The 15,289-nt window shown below is 47.7% G+C and overlaps 7 protein-coding genes across 7 annotated transcripts; 3 read left to right on the top strand and 4 right to left on the bottom strand.

Annotated features, from left to right (window-relative positions):
* Positions 1-939: 939 nt before the first annotated feature.
* N7471_009839 (zinc-dependent alcohol dehydrogenase family protein) lies at positions 940-2,099 on the top strand (the record flags this gene model as incomplete). Its single annotated transcript, XM_057282558.1, has 3 exons — positions 940-1,456; positions 1,506-1,863; positions 1,925-2,099. The coding sequence occupies 3 exons, from the start codon at positions 940-942 to the stop codon at positions 2,097-2,099; spliced, it is 1,050 nt and encodes a 349-aa protein (XP_057133441.1).
* Positions 2,100-2,364: 265 nt separating this feature from the next.
* Positions 2,365-3,192, bottom strand: N7471_009838 (uncharacterized protein; the record flags this gene model as incomplete). The annotated part of the gene is made up of 2 exons (XM_057282557.1): positions 2,365-3,061; positions 3,113-3,192. The coding sequence occupies 2 exons, from the start codon at positions 3,190-3,192 to the stop codon at positions 2,365-2,367; spliced, it is 777 nt and encodes a 258-aa protein (XP_057133440.1).
* A 449-nt stretch (positions 3,193-3,641) lies between these two features.
* Positions 3,642-5,427, bottom strand: N7471_009837 (putative methionine permease; the record flags this gene model as incomplete). Its single annotated transcript, XM_057282556.1, has 4 exons — positions 3,642-3,780; positions 3,829-4,226; positions 4,279-5,007; positions 5,071-5,427. The coding sequence occupies 4 exons, from the start codon at positions 5,425-5,427 to the stop codon at positions 3,642-3,644; spliced, it is 1,623 nt and encodes a 540-aa protein (XP_057133439.1).
* Positions 5,428-6,134: 707 nt separating this feature from the next.
* On the bottom strand, positions 6,135-8,201 carry N7471_009836 (uncharacterized protein; the record flags this gene model as incomplete). Its single annotated transcript, XM_057282555.1, has 10 exons — positions 6,135-6,150; positions 6,208-6,410; positions 6,466-6,501; positions 6,554-6,756; positions 6,811-6,877; positions 6,926-7,136; positions 7,189-7,354; positions 7,407-7,669; positions 7,727-7,899; positions 7,953-8,201. 10 exons carry the CDS (start codon positions 8,199-8,201, stop codon positions 6,135-6,137), a joined length of 1,587 nt encoding a protein of 528 aa, XP_057133438.1.
* A 473-nt stretch (positions 8,202-8,674) lies between these two features.
* N7471_009835 (uncharacterized protein) lies at positions 8,675-10,354 on the top strand (the record flags this gene model as incomplete). The annotated part of the gene is made up of 6 exons (XM_057282554.1): positions 8,675-8,848; positions 8,910-9,311; positions 9,361-9,489; positions 9,546-9,582; positions 9,635-9,753; positions 9,803-10,354. The coding sequence occupies 6 exons, from the start codon at positions 8,675-8,677 to the stop codon at positions 10,352-10,354; spliced, it is 1,413 nt and encodes a 470-aa protein (XP_057133437.1).
* Positions 10,355-11,498: 1,144 nt separating this feature from the next.
* Positions 11,499-12,350, top strand: cbpA (putative calcineurin binding protein; the record flags this gene model as incomplete). Its single annotated transcript, XM_057282553.1, has 1 exon — positions 11,499-12,350. One exon carries the CDS (start codon positions 11,499-11,501, stop codon positions 12,348-12,350), a length of 852 nt encoding a protein of 283 aa, XP_057133436.1.
* A 1,017-nt stretch (positions 12,351-13,367) lies between these two features.
* Positions 13,368-14,500, bottom strand: N7471_009833 (DNA-directed RNA polymerase II core subunit RPB3; the record flags this gene model as incomplete). Its single annotated transcript, XM_057282552.1, has 3 exons — positions 13,368-13,755; positions 13,828-14,393; positions 14,447-14,500. 3 exons carry the CDS (start codon positions 14,498-14,500, stop codon positions 13,368-13,370), a joined length of 1,008 nt encoding a protein of 335 aa, XP_057133435.1.
* Positions 14,501-15,289: the final 789 nt, after the last annotated feature.

The following is a 15,289-nucleotide window of genomic DNA, read 5'->3' as shown; positions in this document are numbered from 1 at the left end:
GCCGAGGGGACCTTCTTCTGGCTTCTCCAGTGCTATTACGTACAACATGGCTTGAATCTTGGAGTCATTGTAAGTTAGTCGCATATGAATCAGCGTCTTATTGGCCTGTGACTTGCAACTATCGCCCGATGGGTCATTTACAACCACCACGAGCATACAAAGGATGCAACTCTGACACCAATGCATGCTTAAGCTGAGCTCTATCGCTCAGGCCTTTGCATGGATTGGATCATTATAGGCACATGCAGCACAATAGTATCAAGACATGAGACTGTAGGCTGTCCATATCATCTATTCATCTCCTGGGCATATCGATTTATTGCTTTGAGGGAGCTATACAAGGCGAGGGATCCCGAGGGCGTATCTAGCTTTACTTACTCCTTTCGGGTTAGCGCCGTGGGTAATTTTAACGCATAAGAAGGAACTTTTTCTATCCAGGCAGCATTTTGGTTCATTCACTGAACTTGTGTGACTTATTCATGTCTAGGGTCAATCATCAAGCCTGTGATAGTATACAATTTCTCGCTATAAAATCGCAACAAAAGAAGTTAGCTATCTATATAATCATCTCTATGAGAACGACCCGCGGGTCCTTTTTCTACATGCTGACCTGAAACCCGACCCCGGAATCAACAATTATCTCATGTTCAATCGCCTCGGTCTATCAAGCCAGTTGCTGTGGCCGGAACAGCCCTCTTAGCCAGATGATGTCAGAGAAAGAAATGCAGATAGGTTATAGCATCAAAGTCACACCGGGTCTTTCTCATCAAGTTAGAAACTATAGAAATTCCGGTTAGAATGAAGAAAGCATGTATCCAGAAGGAGGGGTAGGTCCCCGCGTATTGGAGTGACGTCGGTACGTGCAAGGATCTCTATTATAAATCACAATCATTTCAACAACTTTACATATTGTTCCTACTATCAACAGCCCAAAAAGAAATGTCGAGCCCTGAAGTCACCCACCGTCGCGCCTTCAGGCGAACAGACGATTATACTCCCGGCAAGCCGAAGTTAAAGCTTGTACAGGAAGCGCTCGCGCTACCACTTGCACCGACCGCAGTCTTAATCAAAGTGCATGCCGTGGCTCTTAACTACCGCGACGCCAACATCGCTAATGGAGGGAACCCGTGGCCAGTGGTTCCAAATGGGATTTTAGGCAATGATGCAGCGGGAGAGGTCCTCGCAGTTGGAGATAAGGTGAAGACATTGCTGGTCGGTGATAGGGCCGGGCCTATAATCGACACTGAGAATATTTCAGGGCGTGAAATGAAGCGGTCGTGGCTGGCAGCAGACGAGGATGGAGTTATGGCGGATTATATTATTTTTGACGAGGATGTTCTGTGTAAGCTTCCAGACTATCTTGACTGGATTGAGGCTGCTATAATTCCTTGTGCTGGTGTTACCGCTTGGTCGGCGTTGAAGGGTATGAGTATTGGGCAGACTGTGTTGATTCAAGGTATGTGCTCTCTGTATTGAGGCTTGGTTCAACACTAACAACTGAGTAGGCACTGGAGGGGTCAGTGTTTTTGCACTCAAGCTTGCAAGGGCTGCGGGCCTTCGGGTGATTTTGACATCTTCGAGTGATAAGAAGCTCGAACAAATGAAGATCAGGTATTCAAACCCGCCGATCATGACGATAAACTACTCTCAAGCGCCAGACTGGGACAAGGAGGTTCTCAAGTTGACTAATGGCGTTGGTGTGGACATTGTTGTTGAAAATGGCGGATCTAGCTCCTTGGTTAAGAGTATGAGATGCACTCGACGTGGCGGCGTGGTCAGTCAGGTTGGATATCTTTCACGGCAGGACTCTAATGACCTGCGGGAGCTGATCCCGACCATTATCGATCGAAGGATTAATTTGAGGTGAGATTTATTTTTCGATGCTTAATTATTGGATATTGAAGTCTGACTTGTAACAAAACAGAGGTATCAATGCAGGGTCAAAGCATGATATGGAGGACTTCTGTGCTGCATTATCAGCAGCTCAAACGCCCCTGGATGACCTCATTGACATAATATTTCCATTTGAGCAAGCCGAACAGGCGGTTGAATATGTTTGGCAGGGTAAACAAGTTGGGAAGATTGTGCTCCGTATCTAGATAAACGTATCGCCTCTTTGAAGACCGCCATGGACGATGCCTAGAGCCCAAGGAATCTACAGCCAATATCTGGGACTAAGAGCAGATTTGACATTCAGTCCGATTTGCATCTTTGTTCAGGCTATGAAGGAAGCTTGGTCATTTGTAATTTGTCGCTTAATTGGGGTATTTTGAAAACATATGAAGCAACGGGAGACATAATTTGGATGACTTCCTCAACCACACCTAGGAAATCACCATCAGAGGAAATAAAAATTGTTTCCTCTCAACAATCATGCGGGTTCTTCTGGGGTCCGATTTTCGGTTCATTTTCGGCATGGGACTTGAGAATTCGCATGATGGCACGGCCTTCCTCTTGATGCTCCCTCCTGTTGGAATTTAACCCGTAGGCAACTCTAATTGCCTTTTCAGACATGCGATTCCTCCGGAACCAACCTGTTTCGGCCTCTGTCAGTGGCTCTACGCCTGAGGCCCGAGTCAGACCGGAGGCTTTCAAGATTTCAAATCTCTGTCGCTCACGCTGGAACCAGAAGGCGTGAATCATGTAGAGCCCATTAGGGCACAAAGGTGAAATCCCAAACTCATGGCCTAGTGGAGGCTCACCAAGTTGGACTTGGTACAACTTGGGGCCTTGACTCATGGGCTTGAAATATGCCATGATACAACCATCAGTGTTCTTGACAATAAAACCGGCGTTATCTGAGGCAGTGCGGTCGCATATGACAGTGTAGTCGTCCATTACGGGCCTTCCGATGATGTTGCAGAGCATTGCAGGGGTATGCAGCACGTTCTTCAAGAGGAGGGAGCCATGCGAGCTCAGACCGTTCTGGGTTGGTGAGTTTATGGTGGCGAGATTGACAGTTCCCATCCCAATGACTTCGACCGAGCCCCCAGCTATATCCGTGACATAGGACCTGAAGGGGATATAGTCTGTACCGAACCAACAGCGATCTTTGGCAGTACTGGCTTAGTTAGAGGGATGAATCCAGCCCTGCGAAGCGGGAAATACTGACTGGGTGTCCGAGTTGTTGGAAAAGACCCAGGAGGGACATGGAGCAGGTGGCCTGTCGGGCCTCTGAGGCATCGATGCCATGGTGAAGCAAGGATTTGCTCGAAGACAACCCCGAGGAACTGGGGAAGTGTGTTGGGAAGTTCAGTTGTGATTCTAGCACATACAGATACAGAGGGAGATCTGGATGCTGTATTCGCTATGTAAAAAAGATGGATAGGGAAGGAAGGAGATGAGAGAGAAGCATCGAGGAAGAAAGGAAGGAAGGAAGAAAGAAGCATGGATGCATCCGTGTGTCTGTCGTGCGCGATTGCTCGGGGAAATCACTGTAGTCTCAGACCTCAACCACTTCTACATGGCTGCATTACAAGTGGACAAGTCGTAGACATTATCCGTTACCTACTGTCATTAGGGACCAGCGGTTTCTCCTTATAGACAGACTCGGCATTCTATGAACCCAACACTGTCTCCCAGACGCCAACATGAAGTCAATGACCAATCCCATGAAGTGAGCATGATATGCGTCAACGCTGTCACTTATCATATGAATGAACGAGTTTGATGATGCTAGTTCCGTCGGCCAGAATCTCTTTCTCTTCCTCAAGTTGATAACCCCCCCATCGTGGGAGTAACACTGTCCAGACATACCAGTAGAGAACCCCCGAGAGCACACTGTGTTTGTTAGTGAGGTAACTCTCACATGGAAAGATTGTCACTCACATTCCAATCCCGACGAGTGGATAGGTGGCATAGAAGAAATTGGCATCCCGCCAATTCGGCGGCGGGATGAAGGGTGCTACTAGCAGGACTAAACACACCGCGACCCGTAACCAGACAACTGGCAACCATGCTTTGAAGGGCCGTGGAAGATGAGGCTCCCGGTATCGTACTATCAGCAGACCGACTGTGATTGCCAAGGAAAACATCTGTCCAGGGTATCCCTCCAAGTCCAGAATAAAGTTGTAGACGTCCCCTTTCGGTGGTAGGGCGAGGACCAACATAGAAGGGATATAGTGTACAATAAGTCCACCTAGTGGAGTTCCAAATGGCCGCGAGGAAGAGAGAACCTTTTGCCATGGAAGAAAGCCTTGTCGGGCTATTTCTTGATTCACACGTGCCTACTAATGTTAGTATTCATTAGCTTTCAATTCCATATATGCAAAAGCGTACCAAGCCAAAGGTCACCACCATCACATTCCCGGCAGCTGAAATGGCAATAGCAAGTGGAAAGAATATTTTTCCGACGTGAGCCCCAAATAATCTTTCAAATAGTAGTGCGCCCACTAATTCCCCGCTACCTTTGATCTCTTCGAGCGGAATGACCAGGAAGTATGAAAGATTCGCAAGAAAGTATAGGCCACCGGCTGTGAGGAGTGCAGTAGGACACACAGTCTTCACTATCTTCACTGGATCATGAACTTCACTGAGGACATTGTTCACATTGCTCAGCCCGGCGTAGGAATAGTAGACTTTGAACAAAGCCGAGGAAAGCACACTCCAGCTCCAGTTCGATCCTTCCCACATCGAATCCCAAGAAAACGAGCTGACGACTCCCGATGCTGGAAATATATTATCAGTATCTCCATACAAACCGAGAAAAACCACCCAGATTCCCGTCAAGGACATGGCGCCAATGAGGAAGATCTTCACCCAGCCAAGGACATTCTGGACTAAGATGCCGGTTTTCAAGAAACAGCCATGGACAATAGTAATGGCAGTCAAGAGACCAACCGCGAGGACCTTATGCTGAAGTTCGGTGGGCTCAATACTAAGCGCGAAGAACGCGTATTTCGAAAAGATAATGCAGTTGCTCGCCGTGAACCCCAAAAGCACTACCTGGGCTGTTATAAGGCTTGATGCGAGAAACCGCGGTCGGGGATAGGTATACTCGAGGTACACCTGCGCAAAAAGTAAATGAATTTAGCTGACGTGGTTCTGCAATTCTGCAGCAATGCACTTTACCTTTTGTCCCCCTGAACGAGGTAACATGCATCCGAATTCCATAAAGACGGCTAGACCGCAAGCTGATAATATCGTCCCAACCAGCCATACTAGCAAGGTCAATCCGATGCTTCCGGCAGATTTGACGATTGAGCCTGGTGTTGCGAAGATACCGCTCCCAATTACTTGCGAAACGACTAATATGTATGCGCTTGACCAGTTGATGGTCTTTCTGTAGGGCGTGCCTGGTAGGGTGTCGGGTAAGGGTGCGGGAAAATTATCTGATGAGAGGCCGAGTGGTTCATGTTGAGAGTTGTGAGATGGAATGTTGGGGTGACTTGATGAGTTTAAGAGAGGCTGTCTTTCCTGGATGTCCATATTGAGCTGCTGTAGATGGTTGGAGTATAGTTTGAACACTATTTATTTATAGCGATTACACTGTGAAACCCATTCTCAGATTTAAATGAATTGAATACAAAGAGGAGAATCGAGGAGATATGGTGCTTCTACGTGCTTGGAAATCATCAGGTTGGCTGGCACGTCATTCAGGCCGATTGTTGTGTATCGGATCCTTGCAGCTGGGTTGTTTACGCCATAGGAATGTGATCGCACAACTTTAGATCGAAGTAAGAGCCTATCGTGTTTTAAGCTTTGAAATCAACGTTAAACAAGAATAGTCGGCCGCCTATGCAGCCTGGTGTTGTCTTTTTGGTAGTCTTTTCGGTGGTTTTTTTATTGTCTTTTTAAATATCTTTTTTTACATATCTTCTCCCCTTCTCAAGATTTATTGCTAGACGGCATAAAAAGGCGGAAAAAGGCTTAAAATGTGCAGATGACCTTTCAATATATAAGCAGGGACTATAATCGAATACTCCATTCGAAGCGATAATGACCCGTACCTGGTAGTATATATAGCACATGATGATTATTCAGAGGCACAGGAAATATATAGACAAAATAAGTAACCCAAAATAAAAGGATAGTAACATTCCGCCCAGTATAAAGCGAATTTATTTAAATTCAAAAATCCCAAGCTTCTAAAACCCCAGGTTGAATATATTCAGAGAGTATGACTGTCCAACCCATTAGAGTACATATCGGCTGTTTTTTAATTAGTATCAGATCCTAGGACCAAAAAACCAGCCGATGAAAACTTACAAAGTCAAATTCTCCCTGTCAGTCAAATCCAACTGACTATTATCCACGATTCGAGCGACTTTGCCCCCATCCGAATCAACCGTCTCGACAACTCCATTGCTAGCAACTTGATTAGCTTCCGCGAGCTTGTCGCGACGTTTATTCTCTCGGCTTAGGTAGATCCGGAGCACGATAATAATGATCGAAGGAAGGATTGCAGCGACCTGAAGAGCTATAAGTCAAATGCTCCGCACGTAGCTTTGCCAAAATAGGACTTACCACAAGCAAAATAATCCAAGTTGGTCTGTACCGAGGCTTGAATCATTGTTAGTATGACAACACAAGCTAGGTCAGATTAAGAACCCACCTTCCACTCCGGCCGGAATAATTGCGGAGAGATAATATTTCCCAGTCCATATCCAATATGATAAAGCGCAATGACGGTAGTTTTCTTCGTATGACCCGCCGACGCATTGGCAGCCCAGATCATCACAACGGCATATGGGATGCCGACGGTAGATCGAATCCAGATTCCAGCGATGAGACCCCATCGATTGGACCAGGGCAAGGCTGTCGGGGCCAATTAGTAGTGGATCACATTTTGAAAAGAAGAACACTACTAACCTAGTAGAAGGATACTTGAAAGAGCACCTGGAATGTATGCAATGAGTGATATCCATGCTCGGCAGTTCTGAAAGTCTCAGTACATGTTCACATCGAATTTCCGGGCCTGGCTTACCTTGGTGTGATACAATGTGATCGCAGCTGTTATGAGAGAAAAGAATGATACGACTCCCGTAACCGTTCCTAATAGTGTTGTTTGAAGAACAGTGAAACCAAATGAGCTGATGATCAGTGAGTATTGATTTGTTACTCCGTTTGCCATTTCCTGAGACCAGGCGTGTAGGAAGAAGAGCCATGTTTTGGGGTCTTGAATTGCTTCGATAAACCTAGGATATCCAGTTAGCTAGTGAATCTTGAGACTCCTGTGGGGGGTCTGACTGATATTTTTTGAAAATCTTTTGCTCAATTCCGGAATGGTTTTCTCTGATTCGTAAAATAGCCTTTGCACGTTCCTCGTGTGTCAGGAAATTGGCATGGATAGGGCTATCAGGAAAGAAAAGATAGACAAAGACACCGAAAATGACTGTGAGGACACCAGTGATAACTAGAATAGAGGTTAGCAACCTGAAGTATATACTGGGGGGGAGCAAACATACCCATAAACCATTTCCACGGAGAAAAGCTGCCCGTATCAATCCAAAGTACACCATAAGACAGCAAACCCGACGTGATAGGACTCGCATTACCAATTGACCACATAACCGGCATCATCACGGCCTGCTCGCCATAGGTAAAGAACATGGACATGGAAAGGAGGAATGCTGGAACAATGGATGCTTCTGCTACCCCAAGGAAAAAGCGAACAACAAAAAGAGACGCAAAGCTGTTGCAAGGTACATGCAAGAGGGTGATTCCGCCCCTTTAAAGCCAGTCAATGACTGATATATCATTATTTGAGGGCAAGTGAAGAACATACCATACTATCAAATTGCCAGCCAGCCACTTCCCAACAGGAAACCGCTGCAACGCCCAATTCTGTGGCCATTCAGCCAAAAGATACCCGAAATAGAAAATCGAAGAGAGCCAGTTATATTGGTTCGAGTTTAGATGCGCATCTTGCATGATTCCTAAGATCGCAGAACTTCCAAGCTGCTAGTATGTTATTACTGGATTCTCATATTCGGGGAATTGAATTAACATACCGTTTGCTTGTCGACATACATCAAGTGATATCCAATGCAAAGAAAGGGCAAAATCCGCCATAAGCATTTGTTGCGAATCTGTATTGCTTCTTCGGGAGTCGGGTCTGTGACTTGGATTTTCGAGAATAACTTAAAACTCTCATCGGCAAATTGATCAGGGAGCTTCGGCGCAGTATTGAACTCATTGTCACTTTCTTCATTGGCTTGTGTTTCCGCCACGAAGCCGGGCTTGTGGTTTTCTACCGCCATCGTGTGAGGTATAAATACAAGCAACGTGCGTAAGAGGCTTGATCAAATGCAGATAATCGCAGCCCTGCACAGGTACTTATGATGCTCACTAGCCTGCAGATAAAATTGCGCAATGTTCCTAAGCTCCGTCGTCTTCACACTACTGAGAGCTTCGCATACGGATAAGAGGAAGCAGACTGTGGGGGTTACAATAGTCTTCTCCTAATATGGAAGGTCATACACTAGTATCTTACTTGGCAGCAGAGTGCGTGGTTATCAAAACGCGATCTTCACCTATACAAACGCGAGTCTGACTCCAAAGCACGCCTAAAGTCGCCATTGCGGGGTTGCGTCAGCGCTGCATTGTTGGCGTGCTTAAATACTCCGAAGTCATGGCCGCGATAGACCCGAACTATAAAAAAATTGTTTTTGCCAGAAGCAACTTTTATCGCAACTGATCCGTGCTGAGTCGACGGATATCCAATTATATCAACATGACAGAAAAAAGCGAACCCCTTCGCGTCTTGATTGCCGGCGCAGGCATCGCAGGTCTTGCAGCGGCTATATCGCTGACACGCATATCGACTCTTCCAAACTTAGATATCCAGCTATATGAGCAGGCTCCAGAGCTCTTGGAAATAGGAGCTAGCATCGCGCTCAGTCCAAATGTAGGTCTTTCGCATTATTTTGAAATGATTAGACTATCTAACCGTGAATGTGGAATATCAGGGCATGCGCACACTGGAGAAACTCGGCGTACACAAAGCCCTAACAGATGAAGTCGGGTTTAGAGGCCCAAGTGGAATCCCGCAGATATTCCGGTTTGAATCCATCACATATACTCGAGATACTGCTCAGCACGCTGACCGACAGACAAATAGCCACTGGAAAACGAATCAAGTCGTGTCCATAGACACTCACAATGACGTCCCTGATCCCCGTCACCATACTACCCGCTTCCACCGAGGCCATGTGCACTCTGCTCTGCTCGAGTATGTACCCAAAGAGTCAATCCACTTGGGCAAGAAGATTGCACGCGCGGAAGCTGACCAGGACGGTGTTTCATTGTATTTCGAGGACGGGAGTAGTGCCCACGGAGATATCCTCATCGGGGCAGATGGGATTCGATCGGTTTGTGATATAACCTTGGTTGGCATTGCGTTTGCTAACTCGAGTCCAGAGTGTCCGACAATCGTTTATTCCGGATTATAAGCTACGGTTCAGTGGGAAGGTATTCATGCGGGCGACGTTTGATGCCTCATTGGTAGAGGGCAAGATCCCTGATTTGCCTACTGATTCGATACACTGGGTATGTTATAAACTGTGTTGGGGAGTGTCAGGAATCATTACTAACAATACTGACAGTGGGGTCCCAAAGACAACTTCTTTGCGTCTCGGCTTGGTAAGTGGAAGGGAACAGCATTTCATAGCTGCGTATATCTGACAAAACCCAGGCAAGAACCAGTACACCACCGTGGGTGCATACGATGACCCACGCTCAGCAGAGGAGGTGGAGAAAAGCATTGCATGGGATCAACTTGGCAATGTGGGATTTTTAAGAGAGAGATACAAGGTATGTTCTTAATTGACCTGTCCAAACCCTCTTGACTCACAGTTCTTAGGACTGGAATCCCACGGTCAAAGCCCTAACAGAGCTCACACCATCCACAAATCTCTATCCCAATTTCGCGGGAGACGCTCTCCCAAACTGGGTCTTTGGGTCCCGAGTGACTCTAATCGGAGACGCAGCCCACGCTCACGGCGGTGCCTTCGCAGCCGGAGGCTCGCTGGCACTAGACGATTCCCTCGCCCTTGGCCTTGCATTCAAACAAGTGTTCGCTTCGAGAAAGGCCACATTCTCAGCTAGAAATATCAACAAGGCATTGGGGCTGTACAGTCAAACTAGGCAGCCGCATACAGCTCGGTTGCTGGGTATTGTGCACAGCCAGATTGACAAAAAAGGTACTACTTTTGCGACACGCGAAGAAGAGGACGCTGCACTTGTTGCTCGAATGACTGGCAGGCCAAATACGGAGTGGCTATCGGAACACAATGTTGAAGCTGCGTTCAACGCTGTTGTTGAACAACTGGAAGGGGCGCAGCGACAGGTACGCCTCGCTGAGTCGAAAACAAAGATAGGCGGAGAGATTCAGCTCCAGGGAAGCAAGTTATAGTACAGATTCATTGATTACCTCGTGGTTCATTTAGCACATAGTTTTAAGCTCGTGGACGGATTGTGTATATGCTATGTGGTCACTTTTTCTTGGCACTTTTAACTGGTAAGACATCTCAAAGACATGTGTCTATTGGAATCCACGTATATGAGTGGATTTTGCGATATCCGGCCAAGCAAGGCTGGGGTCTGGTGTTCTGTACAACTGATAGGACAAATGATCTGTATTTCCGACCGCACGAGGCTTGTGGGCCGGGATGTGCCACGAAATCCTTGCCAGTGCCAGTGCCAGTGCCATAGCCTGTTTGCACCATGTCTCGGGAATCGGTAGGGTATACGATCCATAAATAATCAATTGAGTAGCCTTGCGGCTAAAGCAAACGCATCTAGTCGCAGGCTTACATTGTAAAGCCCCGGGTTTGTTATCCGAGGCTTGGGGAAGAAACTGCGGGTGGCAATGCTTGATAGTGGAGGCCCTAGAGGCGTAGGCAGAATGATAAAAGTATAGGTCAATGGGGCTTAGGCAAGGCTAAGGATGAGGCCCCGGATGCCCTTGTACAGGAGTACTCTGTACAACGCTGTATACATCGTACTCCGCGTTCGGTTGAAACGGATGCTCCGGCAGAAAAGGGGCGGAGTTTCTGTTGAGAAGTCACGGGGTGTGGCTGGTGCAGATCAAAGGGGAAGATCAACTGAATGCAATGTGTGGCGTGTGTGGCGCATGCATGGCTCTATGGCTGAGAACGTTATAGTTTATTCTAGTAAATTATGGCAAATTATAGTAAAATATAGCAGATCACAGCCCTTTGGTCGGAAGGAGTTAGGTTTTTAAGCCGGGAACAGGTGGATCGCCAGGAACATGGAGGCGTGGTATGTAAGAGGCAGTGCAGGGATGACGGATGATAGCTGCGCCTCTCGGCCTTAATTTGAGAAAAAGATGGACCTGTACATGTATTAAAGAGAGGCAAATCCATAGTCTCTTTTGTCTTTCAAGTTTAAACATTCTGAATCATTTTCGCCATCTGACAGTCCATTAGAAATTCTAGAACATTTCTCTCAAAACAGTTCTTATCCGGTGGCAACCTCCTTTATCTTCTCCTTATCCAACCTCCATCCATCCACAAAACATACAACACACACACAAGATGGCTACTTCAGCTTCACCTCCATGCTCGCTGGCTTCATCGCCCAAATTCACTGGCTCATCCCACACCTCGCGACCATCCCTATCCCTTGATATCGCCAACATGCCCGCACTCTCCCAGCCAACACCACCCTCCAACACCCTCCTTATCACCAATCTCCACGATCTACTCGTCTTCCAACCCCCAGCATTGGAAGAAATCCGCAACCAAATCACCGCGGTGGCACCGCTAAACTCCTTCTCCCCTCTTCCCTCAATGCGCCGCATCGTGTGCTCCTTCAACAACGAGACCGACGCCACGGCCGTACGCAAACTCCTGGACGGCAAGCGCCTCCTAAACCGCGACGTGCACCCCCGAATCTACTTCGGCGAGCCGACCGCACTCCTAGACGGCGGCCGACCAAAACTCCTCGAAGCCCCGCAAGTCTCCAAGATGTTCTTTATCTCGCCTCCTCCCAGCCCGCCCCACGGATGGGTCGTGCGCAACGAGGGCCCGCCAAACAAGGAAGTCCACGCGACGGATCTGGCACACGCACTGTCCATGCTGAAGACAGACCAGACGCAGCCTGAGACTTCTGCAATCGACCCCGCAACCCCGGTCTCTATTTCCTCCGACAAGCGCACGTCCAGCTGGCCACTTGCTGGCTCCCAGCAGCGTAGCCGGAGCAGCACCATCATCTACCACCCCGAGGACCATGGCGATAGTCCCAATCTTCCAGCTGTTATGGTTGAGGATATGACGCTGGATATTGAGGATGAGGATGTTGATATGGATGCGTTGAGCCCGATTGAGATGTCGGTCAACCAGATGCCGCCTAAGACTTCTCGTCCACCGGTTGAGTTGATGGAGTAGATTGTTTTCCGGGGATGCTGTTCTTTTGTGTTCTACATTCTGCATTTTTAGCGAGGCATGGTTGTGTATTGTGTATAGTCATCGCATCTGTGGCATGCCAGGCGTTTGGAAAGGATGAGCATTTCAGTAGCTTTTTCGAGATTTTCTTGACGTTTTTTTATTGCTCTACGCAGGACTATGGTTAATAAGGGTTTAAAATGAACATGTTGATTGATCTTTATATCTGATCTTTTGTAGTTCCATCTGATAATCTATACTAACGTTTAATCTGACGTCCCGCTCAATCTTTGTTTGGGCTGAGCTCAGACATTGGTTACATAGATGTTAGTTATATAGTACAAACTTATCAATATAGTTACCTAGGCACGTACATAAACTGTTTGCAGGGAGCAGTAAAGAGTGACAGATTAGAACCACGCTATACACCGAATAGATCCCCGCCTAGTCCTAGGCCGACCATGTAGGCGTAGAATTCAGGATAAGACGGCTTTGAGGGAATCCGAGGCTATTTATGAAGCCCGGAGACCTCTGCTAAGAAACAAGGGTATGTGGGTTTAGGGCGTCTATAAATGTAGCATGCGGGCTTTCGTGGCTGTTTTGATGTGGTTTTGGGGTTTTCGTGCTTGGGATTGTATTGGAGCTTGGAAGGTACGGTCTGCTGAGAAATGAGCGTATATGTATATGCGGGTTTCTGGGGTTGCTTCATGCGGGTTTTCGTGCTTGGTTAGTGGTCTAGGGTATTGGCGAGGTTAGACTGTTGCTTCCACAGTGACCCTTTTAGGGAGATATTTGATGGTTTTAGCAAAAGGTTCATGATATTCAGTATTTTCAGGTTCACTGAACCAACGAGTAGATATTTGAGATACAGAGACCAGCCATTCTTTAGGACCAGAAGACCGTCCCTACCAGCAAAAGATACAAAGAACGGAAAACTCCAGAGTGCGCCCCAATTCACCAGGAAATCAAAACTCCATTGCGCATGCTCGAGCTCTATTTTTCTTGCTGGGTTATGCACGTTCAGAACCCATAGCTGCTCTGTCCGTAAGGCGTAGCACCGTACGGTGTCTGTGCACTAGCGCCCCAAGCACTGGCTGCGCCGTTTCCGTAGGCAGTCATGTTTCCGTCAATTCCCTCAGGTGGCTCGTAAGCATCAGGGTCATTGGCACCCATCATCTCAGCATCTTCAGCGCCCCCGGCGTGTCCGTCCTCACCTTCACCCAAGAGGACGGAGACGGTGGTTGCGAGCTTACGCTGGAGCGACACAATACCCTGCTGGATGATCATATCTGGCTCAAGGTTGCCAATGCTCTCCACGTCAAAGTAAAAGCAGTTGGGCTCCGCATCGTAGTCGAAGGGCTGGTCAGGGTTGGCGGCAGGTTCCCAGGCAGCATTTTCAGAGATAGGCCTATAAAAGCCATTGTTAGTAGATAGATCAAAGCAAACCCATGGGTATCAAATCAACGCTCAAAATACATACCATTCCTTCGCCGCATCCTGCTCATACCAGTAGTCCACATGGCGCAGATTGTTGTTGGGGTCATATTCAAAGCCAACAGCAGCAGTGGGAGCCCATTTCGCATGCTCCTTAGCAGTTCCCTTTTTCGCCAGACAAGTCATCTTAATCTCCTGCCCTTTGCGCAGCTTGCAGATCAAGGGACCCTTGTTCTCCGGGTCAGTGGTAACCGGATCACCGATCTTCTCGTTAATCCGCTCGCCGACGACAATCAGATCCCGCGCGTAGACGGACATGATTCCACTACCGCAGCGCGCGTGCAGAGACAGGGTCACGCTGCAGCGCACACAGTGGTCTTCACAGTCGCAGTCTCGTGTGTAGTCGAGATCTTGGTCGCAGTTGTACGAGTTCAAGGGGATCATGCCGAGGCGGTGGGCGAGGAACTCATCGGGGAGGACTGAGGTGTTGCTTTCGATTTCAATCAGGTCGAGTGCCAGAGTGGGCACTTCGGCGAGGATGGTTCGTCGGAGGGAGTTGGCGAATGCGAGGTCGACTGCGGTCAGTCTGAAGTCGACGCGGTAGGGCTCCGCCTGTACGATTTGTGAGTCTTTTATCCTGCTGCTCTGTGGATGTTTCGGCTTACTTCGCGGACTGTCACTTGGGGCCCTGTGGGCTCGAGATCCATTTCGTAATCCATGTTGGTATGTATGCGGCAGCGCTGCTCGCCGCCACCCTTGTCTGGAGCTGGAGGTTTTTATCCGCGGGTCATAAAAGTAGGAGGGAAGGTTGAAGAGTGCGGGGTGCAATGGTGAATGACAGGGTAATGAGAACTGTTGTGGTAGATGATTCGGGCGCGAAGTTGCTGGAGGGCACGCGGATTTGCTCCCTCGGAGACAGCTTTTTGCGCTTTGCCTAATCGGGTCACACCCTCTGAGTGAAAAGTGCCAATCTCAAGTTGTTCTTTTTTTTTACATTTACAGTTCTAATAAAATGATGTCGTCTCTCTTCTGTTCATTCCCTTCTTCCCTTTCTCAGATTAGAGAGTGGAGGAAATGGTTCAGATTTGATTCAGTTGCTGGGTATAGACACCGGATCCATCCAAAAGACTGGTATCTAGGACTAAGAGAAGTGTGCGCTCGACTCAAACCTGGCAAGTGAAACAGTGCAAGCAATGGATTCAGATAAAATAGTCCGATATCACAATTGATAAAATAAGGTATCCTCCAGTATCAATGCAAAAACGTCCCAAAGCCTTCAAGTCTGCTTGCAAAAGGCTTATATCAGGAGACAAAGCAAAAGAGACAGGCTCAGATGGTTCATTCGCAAATGAAACAGCGGACGGGTAGCGGCAGCCCGTCAATATGCAAAAAAAAGGTAAAAAGGTAAAAAGGTAGACAAAGCCAATAGTAGAAGCGACGAAGCCACCGTTTTTTGGAGTTGGTCATGTCGAGTCGTTATCAGGGAGTAGCTCTCTCAGAAAAGCGAT

This window comes from Penicillium samsonianum (genome assembly GCF_028829775.1).
Source record: "Penicillium samsonianum strain IBT 33392 chromosome Unknown utg000005l_segment0_segment0, whole genome shotgun sequence".
In the NCBI taxonomy this organism is placed as follows: Eukaryota; Fungi; Ascomycota; class Eurotiomycetes; order Eurotiales; family Aspergillaceae; genus Penicillium; species Penicillium samsonianum.
This window is presented reverse-complemented; position numbering and strand designations above follow the sequence as displayed.